At 53.8% G+C, this 15,424-nt stretch overlaps 1 protein-coding gene across 1 annotated transcript in view; it reads right to left on the bottom strand.

Moving 5' to 3' along the window:
* Positions 1-6,486: 6,486 nt before the first annotated feature.
* DNAJC5 (DnaJ (Hsp40) homolog, subfamily C, member 5) overlaps positions 6,487-15,424 on the bottom strand; it is a 1,035,873-nt gene continuing 1,026,935 nt past the window's right edge. The window contains exons 2-5 of the mRNA XM_011934464.1: positions 9,650-9,767; positions 8,612-8,825; positions 7,248-7,419; positions 6,487-6,793 (exon numbers count right to left, since the gene is read on the bottom strand). Coding sequence (XP_011789854.1) covers positions 6,690-6,793; positions 7,248-7,419; positions 8,612-8,825; positions 9,650-9,756 — 597 coding nt within the window. The 5' untranslated portion in view covers positions 9,757-9,767 and the 3' untranslated portion in view covers positions 6,487-6,689. The remainder of the gene's footprint in view (positions 6,794-7,247; positions 7,420-8,611; positions 8,826-9,649; positions 9,768-15,424) is intronic.

Consider the following 15,424-nt stretch of genomic DNA (forward strand, 5'->3'; position numbering starts at 1 on the left):
AAAAAAAAAAAAAAAAAAAAATCCCGTATCGAAAATACTGAACATAGGCTGGGCGTGCTGCCTCACACCTGTAACCCCAGCACTTTGGGAGGCCTACACGGGTTAGGGACCAGCCTGGCCAATATGGTGAAACCCCGTCTCTACTAAAAAAAAAATTAGCTGGGTGTGGTGGTGTGCGCCTTTAGTCCCAGCTACTCAGGAGGCTGAGGTACAAGAATCGCTTGAACCCGGGAGGCAGAGGTTGTAGTGAACCGAAATCGCACACCAGCCTGGATGACAGAGCAAGACTGTCTCAAAAAAAAAAAAAAAAAAAAAAAAGTAATAAACGTGGGTTCTACCTAATTTAGAAAATTCAAAGACCAAACCAGAAAAAAAGTCTGACAACGCTAAAGCTGGAAGGGGCAGCAAGAAGACGCGTAGCCTCTTTGCAGGGCGGTGTGAGGCCACCAGTCAGGAGGCGGCTTCCAGATCCCGCTCCCAGCAGTAACTCAGCAGCGACATTCAGGCAGCTTTGCTTCCACCGTGAGAAACTAGAACCCTGGGGTCAGTTAGCCCAGGACCGGTCGTGATATATAACTCGTGACTGTTCTGTACAGAAGCTAAAATGAACCAGACCTAATATAACCACACGGCTTGTTTTTTAAATACTCCTGTATCGAATGAGAAACAGGCCGGGCGCGGTGGCTCACGCCTGTAATCCCAGCACTCTTGGAAGCTGAGGCGGGCGGATTACCTGAGGTCCGGAGTTCAAGACCAGCCTGGCCAACATGGTGAAACCCCCTCTACCAAAAACAAAAACTTAGCCGGGCGTGGTGGCCCGTGCCTGTAATCCCTGCTACTCAGGAGGCTGAGGCACAAGAATGGCTTCAACCCAGGAGACGGAGGTTGCAGTGAGCCGAGATCGTGCCATTGCACTCCAGCCTGGGCTATAGAGACTCTGTCTCAAAAACAAAAACAGGCCGGGCGCGGTAGCTCATGTCTGTAATCCCAGCACTTTGGGAGGCCAAGGCGGGCGGATCATGAGGTCAGGAGATCGAGACCATCCTGGCTAACACGGTGAAACCCCGTCTCTACTAAATATACAAAAAATTAGTCGGGCGTGGCGGCGGGCGCCTGTAGTCCCAGCTACTTAGGAGGCTGAGGCAGGAGAATGGTGTGAACCCGGGAGGCGGAGCTCGCAGTGAGCCGAGATTGCACCACTGCACTCCAGCTGGGGCAACAGAGCAAGACTCCGACTCAAAAACAAAAAAACACAAAACAAAAACAAACTCATAAGGCAGGTGGTGTACTCAATAGCACGGTGTAGTACAATTTATGTAAAACGACATAAACAAATGGTACGCTTTATTGGACCTGACAGTAGTAGACACCGTTTTAAGCTACATACGGAAGGAGAGGATGGAAATGGGGAGGGACACACAAAATGGTCTTGGATGCTTTTTTTTTTTAAATGGAAAATCGGACTCAAATTACTTTTTTTTTTTTTTTTTGAGACAGTCTCGCTCTCCCACCCAGGCTGGAGAGCAGTGGCGTCATCTCGGCTCACTGCAACCTCTGCCTCCCGGGTTCAAGCGATTCTCCTGCCTCAGCCTCGTGAGTAGCTGCGATTACAGGCACACACACCACCATGCCTGGCTAATGTTTTTCGTATTTTCAAGAGAGACAGGGTTCCACCATTTTGGCCAGGATTGTCTCAATCTCCTGACCTTGTGATCCACCCGCCTTGGCCTCCCAAAATGCTGGGGAATACAGGCGTAAGCCACCATGCCCGGCCCTTACTTCATTTTTCTTAAGGCTGAATAGAGGATTTCAAGATGTTTGTTACATTATTCTGAGTTTTTGCTCGTTAGTTTGTGGAGACAGGGTCTCCCTCTGTCACCCAGGCTGGAGTCTGGGGTGCGAACACAGCTCACCGTAGCCTGGACTTCCTGGGCTCAAGGGATCATCGCTCCTGGGGAGCTGGGGCCTCAGGCACAGCGATGCCAATAATTTCAAACTCTTTTAAACTTTTTTGTAAAACACAATCTCACTGTTGCCAGGTTGGTCTTGAACTCCTGGGCTCAGGCAATCCTCCCACTGTGGCCTCCCAAAGTGCTGGGATTACAGGCATGAGCCACCGCGCCCGGCCTCTTTGCTCGAGTCTTGATACTTAGAAAATGGAGGTGAAAACAGAATCACGAGGAGGGGCATTTGTCCACATGTGGACCAGGCAGGAGGGAAGTTCCAGCCACAAGGGGTGTGGGGGCTCCTAAGATCGGCTGCTGCTTCTCCAGAACCGGGGATCTGCTCTCAAAAACCAGGGATCTGCGGGACCAGGGGAATAAGACGCACGTGGGGCCTGCAGTGAAAACATTTATTTTACAACAGTAATCTTTATTTTAGGTCAACATTCAGACATACAAGACGGAGATCACCATGCGGAACCAGCCTGGCCCTCAGATGTGTGTGCTCGAGCCAGGATCAGCCGGAGTCTGACAGCGCCTGCACCCCAACACGGTCGGACTCCAGGACGCCAGTGAAAAAACCAGTGCATGGACAAGCAGCTTCCATGCGTTTGCGTTTGATTTTTAAAAACAAGACATATTTCAGTGTTAACTTCCCCCCTCACCTGGTCTGAAACATTTTCCCCATTTTCCAGAGAAACAATATCTACCAAAAGGTGCCGCCTGCAGGACCTGGCCCAGCCTCTTCTGGCGGTGGTGCTGTGTAGACTCCTCTGGGGCGGACCTGGGGCCAGGACGGGGCCCCTTCCCAGGCTGCCCTTCAGATGCAGCTTTCCCACTGATTGTATCTGTTGCTTAGAAAATCGGCTTTCATGTCGCAAGGGAGGGAAGGGTTTCCAGTCACCTCCTAGATTTCACACCGGGACACACACCTGGGTCAGGTGGGCGTGACACGGAGCCCCCAGGATGGGCACCCGACCCTGCAGAGCAGAGGCCAACACCGGTGGGGGCCGTGGCGGTGCCCTGGGCACACATCCTCTGCACACAGTGGGCTCAGCGCTTCCTTCTGTGCACCTGCCAGGAAACCCTCTTGCAGGTCCCTGCCCAACTCCCAAGAAACCCAAGGCCGTTTCAGAGCCACCTGAAATTGTACTTGTGGCTTCACCACGGGACAGCAGCACAAATGACACTCCTGCTGTGTGATATATACATACACACATATGTACACACACAGACACACCACAGCCCACACTCACAGCACGTGACGACGCGAACCGTTGCTGGTAAGGACAGTAAAAATGTAGCTTTTGCCGATTCCACAGGAGGATGATTTACAACCAAAATAACAGACACAGGCCAGTCCTGCGCCACACGGGTTCACAGCTCCGAATACTGGGAAAGGGGGAGATCAGTCACTTCGTGTCCCCCACGAGATGTCCCCACAGCAGGAAGCACTGAGCCAGAGCTGAGGGAGGGTGGACAAGCCCCACGTCGAACTCTGCCCGCAGCACCCAGACCCTCCAGTGGCAGCCTGCGTGCTGGTGCCCCCCCAGCACAAGGCCCACCCACACCAGAACGCCCTGGGCTCAGCAGGCGACGGGGACCACCGGCAACACACAGCACCTGAGAGCAGCCTCGACGGCGTGAGGCTCCAGGGCCTTTCCTGGACGGCAGCAGCCGACGTGAAGATGAAGCTTTTCCTGCTGGGCACGTGCACACGCCAGTTCCTTTTTCTAACAGGTCCCCACCGGGTGCTGGCTGCACGAACTGAACACAGAGAACTAGGAAAGTTCACAAACACTGAGCAGTAATATCTAAAGCAGTTTAAAAGTAAAGCCAAAAGGAAGACAAAAAAAATCCCACGTCACTGAGTGGAGACAATCTACACAGCAGCTGCCGGGAAAGGGCCCTCGGGGCTGCACCCATGCCTCCTGCAGGTCAGAAGCAGTCAGTGCTGCCTGGACCCCCTCGTGAACTGGACAGGCCTCAAAGCACAACCCCAGCAGGCCCCCGGCAGCACCCAGCAGCGGCGGCCAACGGGACATTCTGTGCTCACGGCCACACTCGCTCACAGCACCGTCCGCAGCCTCAGAGTGAGGAGTTGGGGATCCCATCACTGCCACCGGAAGGCAGGGATGCTGGGGGTGTCCTGATCTGTTAGCATGTGGACAGGGGGATGCGAAAGCTGTCCCTGGGGACTCACCACCTCTTTTAATGGGGAAACAGTCCACTCAATAAAACGAGAAATAAAACCTGGAAGGATCTTCTTCCTTGAATTAAGACAAGGCCTTAAAACCAACAGGGCAGAATGCTGAAAAGGGTTCTGCTTCCAGGTCAGGCAGTGGGAGGAGCTCCAGGCCCCGAGTGTCTGGGCTTCCTGGGGGTCTCAGAATCACAGTCACCGCCGTGAGAATGGCCATGGCCATGAGTTACTTAGGTTTTACAAATTCTGCAGGGGACCAGGTTCCACAAACCTCCAGACCTGCTCCTCCTTCCCCCGCTACCCCACCCTCTGCAGGGAGCTGCATGGTTCTAAAAAATGGTCCACTGGACTCTGTAACTGAAAAGCCACCGGGCAAGGGGCCCACTCTGATGAGTATCGAAGGGCCTTGGAGTGTTCTAGCCACAGAGCTGTGTGCAGGCCCAACAGAGAGCCTGGTGGGGCTGAGCCAGGGCCCCCAATGGGTGGCTTTCTACCTTAGGTCCAAGCTTAGAACCTGGCTCTTGGCCAGTCTGCAGAAAAATCACTCATGTCCTAAGCTACATCTACAAAAATTGCAAAGGCTGAGTGTTGCCGGCATCTCAGGCTGAACTTGCTGTTGTGCTGAGCGGCACAGAGGCACCCCACTGTCTCGCCGCCTCACGTTTCAGGACGGGCCAATGAATTTCTTACTCTTTTAGGAGAGGTCTGATTTTGACAAATTATTTCTAATTTAACATCACAGTGCATATCTCTCCTCTCGTCAAAGGTCTTCATGATCATTTTAGTGAGAAAAAGAAAGGTGGGACGGACACAACTGCCCCAGGATCTGGAGCTCACGGCAGCCGGCTCACGGTCCACATGTGGACCTACAGGAGGGGTCAGCTGGGGCCTCACCAGCCCCCGTTCCTAAGCACGTCCCAATGTGTCCTCACAACCACGTCCCTTCTGACAACCTCCTGGCCAACCTGAACCTACCCCGCTACACAGCCTTGGGTGGCCGCTGAGGGCAATGAGCAAGCTGGGGCCACGGGTCAGCAGGCAGGCGGGGAAAGGGGGCTTCAGGAGACTCATCGGCTTGGTCTGAGCCAGAGCCACCAGGGACATTCTGCAGAAACCAGGCCCACTGGAGTCTGCAGCACGCGGCCAAAGGCAGGCCCAGCACATCCCATGAGCCATGGAGTGGGGGCAGCTCTGAGCCCTCGGCCAGCACAGGCACATCAGAACAGTTTCCCCCGCTCCCCTACCCAGGGTGCCACCAACAAGGTCTAGGACACATAAGAGACTGACTTCCAAGGGTCTGCACGTGGATTCCGACATGTGGATACTGTGGTCTGGCCTCCCAGGGACCCACAATGATCCACAGGTGGATTCCGTGGTCTGGCCTCCCACAGACCCAACCCTTCTGAGCCAGAGGGCCTCTCTGGTCCAGTCAGTCCTTCCTCCAGGGACCTAATGAATCTGGCTCTGCCTGAATCATCGATGACGGGGCAAAGGCGAGTGGGGCAGGTGGGAGCTCTGGCAAACACAGCAGGAGGGGTCTTGGGAGAGCCCCCGTCCCCAGCAACTGGGTGCTCACACATGCACAATCTACTCTCTGAGGCTCATCGGGCTGGTCCTACTATCTGTGGTTCTAAAGGTTCAAAAAGGGCTACGGAGAGGACAGGTGGTCTGGAAGGAATGTGGAGAATGACCCCAAGACGGGAGCGGGGAGACTGGCCCCATCAATGCAGCTCAGAGCCCGGGAAAGTGCAGGAACACAGACAAACAACCCCAACGCGGGCGAAGGACACACCTCCGAGGAACTGCAGCATCCACACGACAAAGAGACCAGGCCAGACACACTGTGCGGAGGACACGGGGTCAACCTCGGAAGGAGCCTCCTATGCTTTCCACACCAAATTCTCCCACAGGAGAAACCCTGCCACGAGGCCCAGGAAACCACAGAGCCCCAAGCCAACTGTGCCCAGCACAGACACCAAGGAATGACGGTGACGCCGGTGACGCGGCCTCGCCCCTTTTCTGGCGGGTGAGATCAGAGTCCTACTGCAGCCTCAAGGCTGGGAGCACAGCGGCTAGACCAGACCCCGAGGCCAAGACGGTAACACAGCCCTGCCAGGCAGCACCTGCCTCCGGCCCCCCGAGCACAGGGAAGAAAGGGGCAGCCCCCCTTCTCCTCGCCCACCTGGCCGGCTGCAGTCACCCCGCACTGGACCGGCCTGAGCGACAGCCCTGAGGCAGCTCCACTGTGCGGTCAACGCGGTCACGCCGCGGAACGTCCACAACACAGACATGGAACGTGACCCCGTACATGCTATCACAGAAGGAAAAAGAACAGAAGATCGTAGCTACACTGCTTTAAATACTGCATGCTACGCACTTCGTGGGCCAAGGGTTGGCGCTGGGTGGGCGTGGAGGCAGGAGGGGCCCCGGCAAGGCCGGGGCAGGCAGGAGGCTGCCTTCCCATCTCTGTGACTACAGTTCATGACTCTAAGGTTGGCGTGGCCGGGCGCCGGCTCCTCCTCTGACCACAGCTTCTCCTGGATTTAGTTGAACCCGTCGGTGTGGTAGCTGGGGTGGGAGTCGGCTGTGAGCTGGGTGGTCTCGGTGGCAGATGCCGGCTGTATGACGATCGGCGTGTCTGTGGCCTCTGAAAAGCAAGCACACAGGGCACTGCACGGGGGCCGCAGCCTGGTGTGCGCCCAACACTGGTCCTGTGGAGCGACCTCCGAGCACCTGGACAAACTCTCCAGGGGTGAGGCTCCTCGCTGACCTCCACCCTGCACGGCTTTCCTCCGTCGCCTCGGGTCACCACCAGCCCTCGGCCCTCAGCCCCGCCCCAACTGCCTGCCGCCCTGCCCCGCCTCACAGTCGTGGGATCTACGGCTACCGCAGGTCACGGTGGGGACAGCTCTATGCGCCTGCTTTACCTCAGGGTCCACGTTCACACCTCAACAGTCCCAGCTGCCACCACAAACACTCGCGGCACAGTGTCAGTGCCCTCCTGTTTGACAAGACAGGTTGACACCATTCAGGGCCCGTTCTGGCTCTGCCCCACACACACACACACACACACACACACAGGCCCCGGGGCGGGCACTCACCCCGCTCGTCAGACTGCAGCTGGGCCTCCAGATCCTCGGGCGACACGTAGAACTCCGTCTCCTCGCCCTCAGGAGCCTTGGGCTTACACTTCCCGCAGCAGCAGTTGAAGCAGCAGCACAGACAGCAGCAGCAGTAGCAGCACGTGAGGAGGCCACAGAAGACAAACAGGGCCTGGGGAGAGAAGGTGGCGTCACAAGGCCTCCGAGGCCCCTGGAGAGGGCAGGGCAGGGCTCCCAAACGCCCTCAGCAGAAGGCAGGGGGTCCGTTCCAGGTGGGGACACTGCCTTCCAGACAGGAAGCAGAAGGAAATAACTGACAAAGGGAGGGGGAGAGACAGAAAGAAACCCGCTGCTTAAAGAAAAGCAGCCTCGGCCGGGCGCGGGGCTCAGGCCTGTGATCCCAGCACTTTGGGAGGCCGCGGCGGGCGATCACGAGGTCAGGAGATCGAGACCATCCCGGCTAACACGGTGAAACCCCGTCTCTACTAAAAATAGAAACAATTAGCCAGGTGTGGGTCAGGCACGGGGGCTCACGCCTGTGATCCCAGCACTTTGGGAGGCCACGGTGGATCACGAGGTCAGGAGATCGAGACCATCCTGGCTAACACGGTGAAACCCCATCTCTACTAAAAAATACAAAAAAGTAGCCGGGCGAGGTGGCAGGCGCCTGTAGTCCCAGCTACTCGGGAGGCTGAGGCAGGAGAATGGCGTGAACCCGGGAGGCGGAGCTTGCAGTGAGCGGAGATCCGGCCACTGCACTCCAGCCTGGGAGACACAGCAAGACTCAAAAAAACAAAAAAACAGCCTCTAGGCCGGGCGCGGTGGTTCACGCCTCAATGAATCCAGCAGTTCAAAGTTAAAGTAAGCTAGGATCTCACCACAGCACTCCAGTCTGGGCAACAGAGCGAGACTCTAACATTAACTAAAGTACTTTATAAGGATGCCAGTGAGGAGGCCGATGAGTCAAAACCAAATACTGGCTTCTCAAGAAGGCCACATGGCGATTCAAACCCTCTGGCCTCATATACGACACTTGGAACAAAACGAGGAAAGGAAGAAATGTGAATATAACATCAAGGCTCATTTCCTCCTCTATCTCGGGGAGGACTGGGAGCCATTTACAGAAAAAAGCCTGGCGGCTCCGCAGGGCTCTTCCCTGGGACAATCTGGACGCTTTGGCTTGTTCCAGGCAGGCCAATGACAGAGCTTCCCCACCACACAGGTGAGGAGAAAGGCTCCGCGTGCCAGAAACCATGTCTCAAGAGTGTAGAGTTGCTGGCATCAGCGCACTGGCTCTTCAATGCCGGGAACCCTGCAGGCATGGAGTGACCCAGGTGCCCGCATGGCGGGCAGCGTGCCCTCACCTTGGCCCACCAGCTGGACAGCACGAAGTAGGTGTTCACGTTCTCTTCCCCGAACTGCTCGGCCACGTAGAGCCCCAGCGAGCCGTACTTGTCGTAGATGTTCCTTTTCGTGGCGTCCGTCAGGATGGCGTGCGCGTTGTTGATCTCCTTAAACTTGTCTGCAGCCTCCGGGTTGTCAGGGTTCTTGTCGGGGTGATATTTCAAGGCAAGTTTCCTGCAAACCAAAACCATGTCCTGGCTCTACCCTGGCCTTTGTCCCACTTGCACCCACCGCCGGGTGCAGTGGAAAGCAGGTCCGCCCAGGCCGCCTCACTGTCCAGCTCTCCAGGGCTGCAGGGCCAGGGACAAAAGCAAGCTCTGCGGTCGTTTCAGGTAAACCTCCTCACCCTGACCCAGCCTCAGAGGAGGGAGTCCCAAGGGCAGTGAGTGCCAGGGCACATCTAAGTTCAGCAGCACCAAGGCCGGCCCCGGGGTCCCAGCCGCTAACTGCACACGTGCCGAGTGAATGGTTAAGCGTGGCGGGGCGTCATGACGGCATTTTAATACGTGTTTCATGAGCCACACAAGCCTAGCACACACGAGGAGGACTATCTGAATTGTCTGGATTAGTGATGGTGTCTCTTACAGGTTACTCAATGAGACTGCACCTAAGAGTGCAGTTCTTCAAGTTCAATCAGAAGAGGCCACAACACAGTGAGGTGTCATCACTGTGCTACAACAAGGAGACCACAGGACCATCCAACGCTCTGCAGCTCCTGTGAGGCCTCGAACAGGTTCAGACCCTGATTCCCCAGGAACTGTGGACAGTGTGTAAGCTTCTACTAAGTGCTAATTTTTGTGGGCAAGAGAACATGAATACAATAATTTTAAGCTATAACGAGCACATTACACATACAAAAGTGTTATGCAGCTGTGACCAGTTCAACGCTGAGTCGGCCAGGATGAAGTGTGTGCAATGGTCCTTGGTAAAACGCAGACCAAACCACACGGGGCATGTGTCTTCCGGGGGGAGGTGGGGGCCCACACTTGTCCACTTACCGATAGGACTTTTTAATGTCATCTGAGGTTGCGTTCTTGTCCAGCCCAAGGACGTGGTACAACGACTCCCCAGAGGTAGACAGTGAGCGCTGTCTCTGGTCTGCCATGTTAGGCTAACCTAGAAGAAAAAATAAAGTATCACAAAGCATAGATGAAAGTACCAAGGGCAGAGCTGATGGACTTTATTCCATAAGACCAGTCAAAGCAAAAGAATCCAAGGCTGCCTTGTGGAGTTTACCATGTGCACAGACAGACGCCATGGCATGGAGAAGTGGGAGAGGACGGTCCCCAGTGGGGACAAGGTTTCTACACTGCATGCAAAGTGCTGCCACACGGCCACCCCAAGAGATCCCGAAGAACTGGAGGCTACACTGTGGGCCAGCGCAGCGGCTCACAGCTGTCGTCCCAGCATTTTGGGAGGCTGAGGCAAGAGGCCAGCGCAGCGGCTCACAGCTGTCGTCCCAGCGTTCGGGAGGCTGAGGCGAGAGGCCAGCGCGGCGGCTCACAGCTGTCGTCCCAGCATTTGGGAGGCTGAGGCGAGAGGCCAGCGCGGCGGCTCACAGCTGCCGTCCCAGCGTTCGGGAGGCTGAGGCGAGAGGACCACTTGAGCCCAGGAGTTTGAGGCTGCAGAGAGCTATGATCGCACCACCGCGCTCCGGCCCATGGACAGAGTGAGATCCTGCTCCTTAAAAAATAATTAATTAATTAAATAAATTAAAATAAACACGCATACTGTAATCCTTACAGCAACCTCTGCATAAAAAATGCAAAGAGGTATGAGCTAAAAAGTTAAAAGAAAAATGCAAAAGTAACTCAACACAGGAAACAAATAGAAAATTAGTTGGAAGATGTAAATCCAAACATATCAACAATTAAATTCGATGTGAGTAGACAAAGAACTCCAATTAAAGGAAGGGACGGCCTGAATGGATAAAAATGCAGAACCAACTCTAATTTTAATACTTTCTCAGAAATCGACACAACAGACAAAAAAAAGAATCAGGAAAAACACCGATGTTCTGAACAATACTATCAACCAGCATGACCTGATCTCACGGAACGCCCCACGTCTAAAGAATACAGAGTTTCTTTTTCTTTTGAGACAGAGTACTGCTCGTTGCCTAGGCTGGAATGCAACGCTACGATCTCAGCTCACCGCAACCTCCACCTCCCCGGTTCAAGCAATTCTCCAGGCTCAGCCTCATGAGTAGCTGGGATTACAGGCACGCGCCACCACGCCCGGCTAATTTTTATATTTTTGGTAGAGATGGGGTTTCTCCATGTTGGTCAGGCTGGTCTTGAACTCCCGACCTCAGGTGATCCGTCCGCCTTGGCCTCCCACAGTGCTGGGGTTACAGGCGTGAGCCACTGCGCCTGGCTAGAACACAGTTTTTAACTGATCAACCACCATGACGTGACAGTCACAGAACACCCAACATCTAGAGAACACACATTGTTTTTAACTGAACGCTGTATACTGACCAAGACAAGCCACATGTTAGGGCTTCAAACTGGTTTCAATAAATGTAAATGGAATGAGGTCGTACACAGCACAACCCCCGACTTAACAGCTACAAACTGGAAACCAGGAGAAAGATACATCGTAAAACCTCAAGTACTCTTGATATTCAACAACACACCTCCAGCTAACACGTAGCTCAAAGAAATCACAGGGGAAATTAGCAAATATTTTGAATTGAATAATAAATACAACGCACGTGACGGTTAATTTTGCGTCCTTGGCTGCATCGTGGGGTACTCAGATCAAACATGACTTTGGGGCGTGTCCGGGAGGGGTGCTTCTCAGCTGGGGACTCAACAAAGCCAACTGCCCTGCCCCGTGCAGGTGGGTCTCGCCCCAGGCCATGGGGGTCCTGAATAGCAAGGGGTGGAAGGAGGAGTTGGCCTGTTTTCCTTCTCGCCTACCAGCCTGAGCTGGGCCATGGTCTCCTGTCCTTGGACTGTATTATCCCACGGCTTTCCTCGATCTTCAAATGGCAGAGCATGAGACTTTGTCTTCATAATCATGTGGGCCAATTCCTCATATTAAATCTCCTTTAGAAAGAGACACAGATAACAGCAACGTCCCTCTGCAGAATGCTGACCAGTACAACACGTTAACCAAGGCCTAAGGCTCTGCCTCAGGAAACTACAAAGTCACAGGAGAAACCCAACATAAATGGAAGGAAGGAAATCATAAGGAACAGAGATCAAGGAAAACAAACATAATTTTCACAAAGCCAGAAGAGTTGGTTCTTTGAGCAACACGAGGAAAGAAGGTTCATCACTACAGATTCTAGAGGCATGAAAAGGATAAAATACAAATTTCATGCCAAGAAATTTAAAAAATTAGATGAAATGGACAAATACCTTGAAAACTACAATCTACCAAGACTGATATGAAATGAAATAGAAAATCTGAATAGCCCTGCATCTGTTAATGAAGTTATATTCGTAATAAAAATCCTCCAGAGGGCTGGGTGCGGTGGCTCACGCCTGTAATCCCAGCACTTTGGGAGGCCGAGACGGGCAGATCACGAAGTCAGGACATCGAGACCATCCTGGCTAACACGGTGCAACCCCGTCTCTACTAAAAATACAAAAAAATTAGCCGGGCGTGGTGGTGGGTGCCTGCAGTCCCAGCTACTCGGGAGGCTGAGGCAGAATGGTGTAAACCCGGGAGGCAGAGCTTGCAGGGAGCCGAGACTGCGCCACTGCACTCCAGCCTGGGCCACAGAGGGAGACTCCGTCTCAAAAAACAAAAAATTCCAGACCCAGATTTTTTTTTAACCAAATATTTAAGAAATGACATCAATGTGGGGTTTTTTGAGACAGTCTCACAGTCTCACTTTGTGGCCCCGGCTGGAGGGCAGTGGCGTGGTCTCGGTGACGCTAGCAAGCAGCAGCTGAACGTCCAGGCAGATGGGGTAGGTCCCGGCAAAACCCACCTCCAAGCCAAAGACAGTTTAAAGCCGGACAGCTGAGCCACCAGTGAAATTCTCAGACCAGATTAAGAACTTGCCTTCCTGTTTGCCACACTTTCCTCTGATTAAACCCCACTCTTCACCTATTTTATACACACCTATCCTTTCCTAATTTTTTTCTTTTTTGGGGTGGAATCTCGCTCTGTTGCCCAGGCTGGAGCACAGAGGTATGACCTTGGCTCACTGCAACCTCCGCCTCCCGGGTTCAAGCGATTCTTCTGCCTCAGCCTCCCGAGTCACTGCGACTACGGGCACACGAACCACGCCCAGACAATTTTGACTACGGGCACGTGAACCACGCCCAGACAATTTTTGTATTTTTAGTAGAGACGGGGTGACCTTGTGATCCGTCCGCCTCACCTCCCAAAGTGCTGGGATTACAGGCGTGAGCCACCGCGCCTGGCCTCTAACTGGCTTTCTACGCTGTCACGCCCACTTTGGAACGGTGTCTTTGCTTCAACCTTTTTGGCATACTCACAAAGCCATCAGCAAGAACTGCAAGCACTTTGCATCCCAAGTCCATAAAAGGCCCCAGACCCAGCCACACAGGTGGATTTTCCTGCCTTCGGGTAGGGGAACTGCCCCTGCATCCCCTGGTCCAGCGAAAGCTGTTTCACTGCTCAATAAACTTCTTCTCCGCCCTCCTCATCCTTCAATGTCCAGTGTATCCTTGATCTTGGGTGTGGCACAGGAGCTCAGGAACCACCCAACACAGGTGGGTTGGGGCACGCCAGCGCGGCCAAGCAGGACCCCGGCGGGGCACCGCTAGCCATGGGTCCCCAGCTTGCTAAGCGACTGAGAAGAGAAATCCTAAGTCATCAACTCACTGCAACCTCTGCCTCCCAGGTTCAAGTGATTCTCCTGCCTCAGCCTCCCGAGTAGCTGGGATCACAGGCACGTGCCACCATGCGCGGCAAATCTTGTATTTTCAGTAGAGATGGGGTTTCCCCACGTTGGTCAGGCTGGTCTTGAACTCCTGACCTCAGGTGATCCACTCACCTCAGCCTCCCAAACTACTGGGATTACAGGGGTGAGCCACCGCATCTGGCTAAAACCTGGATTTTTAGAAAGGAATGAAGACCACTGGAAATGGTAAATACCTAGGTAAAAGACCATTTTTTGCTTTTTTGTTTGGAGACAGGGTCTTGCTCTGTTACCCAGGCTGGAACACAGTGGTGTGATAAGGGATCACGGCAGCCTCAATCGCTCAGACTCAAGTGATCCTCCCAACTCAGCCTCCTGAGTAGGTTGGACGACAGGCGTGAGCCACCATGCCAGCTAAGCTTTTAGAAATTTTTCGCAGAGACGGGGTCTCACTATGTTGCTCGGGCTGATCTTGAATTCCTTGGCTCAAGCGATCCTCCGGCCTTGGGTCGTGGTCACCAAAGTGCTGAGATCACAGAAGTCAATCCTTTCTGATGTCTACTTTCTTTTCTTTTTTGTTTTTGAGACGGAGTCTCACTCTGTCACCCAGGCTGGATGGAGTGCAATGGTGCAATCTTGGCTCAATGCACCCTCTGCCACCCAGGTTCAAGCGATTCTCCTGCCTCAACCTCTCGGGTAGCTGGGATCACAGGCATGAACCACCACACCCGGCGAATTGTTTTGTATTTTTAGTACAGATGGGGTTTTCACCATGTTGGCCAAGATAGTCTTGAACTCCTGACCTCAGGTGATCCGCCCGCCTCGGTCTCTCGAGGTGCTGGGATTACAGGCATGAGCTGCCCAGCCTAGACTGTCAATTCTCTTGGGGCAATGAGTCCGGGAGTTTACCTGATGTCTGAAGTAGCACCTCACAACTCCCTTCTTCCTAAACTTCTTTTAATTAAATTTCAAGGCAGCCAGGACTGGTGGTTCATGCCTGTAACCCCAGCACTTTGGGAGACTGAGGTGGTTGAATCACCTGAGGTCTGGAGTTGAAGACCAGCCTGGCCAATATGGTGAAACCTCATCTCTACTAAAAATATAAAAATTAGGCCGGGCGCAGTGGCTCACGCCTGTAATTCCAGCACTCTGGGAGGCCGAGGCAGGCGGATCACGAGGTCAGGAGATCGAGACCATCCTGGCTAACATGGTGAAACCCCGTCTCTACTCAAAATACAAAAAATTAGCTGGGTGTGGTGGCGGGTGCTTGTAGTCCCAGCTACTCAGGAGGCTGAGACAGGAGAATGGCATGAACCCAGGAGGCGGAGCTTGAAGTGAGCAGAGATTAGGCCACTGCACTCCAGCCTGGGTGACAGAGCAAGACTACATCTTGAAAAAAAAAAAAAAAAAAAAAAAAAAACCACAAAAATTAGCCGGGTGTGGTGGTGCCTGTAGTCCCACCTACTCGGGACGCTGAGGCAGGAGGATGGCTTGATTCCGGGAGGAGCTTGCAGTGAGCTGAAATTGCACCACTGGACATCAGCCTGGGTGACGGAGTGAGATCCCGTCTCCAAAAATAAATTTCAAGCGGACCCCATGTCAACAGAAAGGTTATAACACAGCTAGAGGAGAGGCCTGGTGTGCAGCCGCAGGTACACGAACAGCACCTGCTGCAGGTGACAAGCTGCCATCAGCGTTACTCAGCCTTCATTTCTGGAGGGCTAAGTTCCAACCTTCAGTCAGAATTCTTTTTTTCTTTTTGAGGTGGAGTCTCATTCTGTCGCCCAGACTGTAGTAGTGGTGCGATCTCGGCTCTGCAAGCTCCACCTCCCGGGTTCACGTCATTCTCCTGCCTCAGCCTCCCAAGTAGCTGGGACTACAGGCGCCCGCCACCACGCCCAGCTAATTTTTGCATTTTTAGTAGAGA

The sequence above is a fragment of the Colobus angolensis genome, unplaced genomic scaffold (assembly GCF_000951035.1).
Source record: "Colobus angolensis palliatus isolate OR3802 unplaced genomic scaffold, Cang.pa_1.0 Scaffold136, whole genome shotgun sequence".
NCBI classification, from domain to species: Eukaryota; Metazoa; Chordata; class Mammalia; order Primates; family Cercopithecidae; genus Colobus; species Colobus angolensis.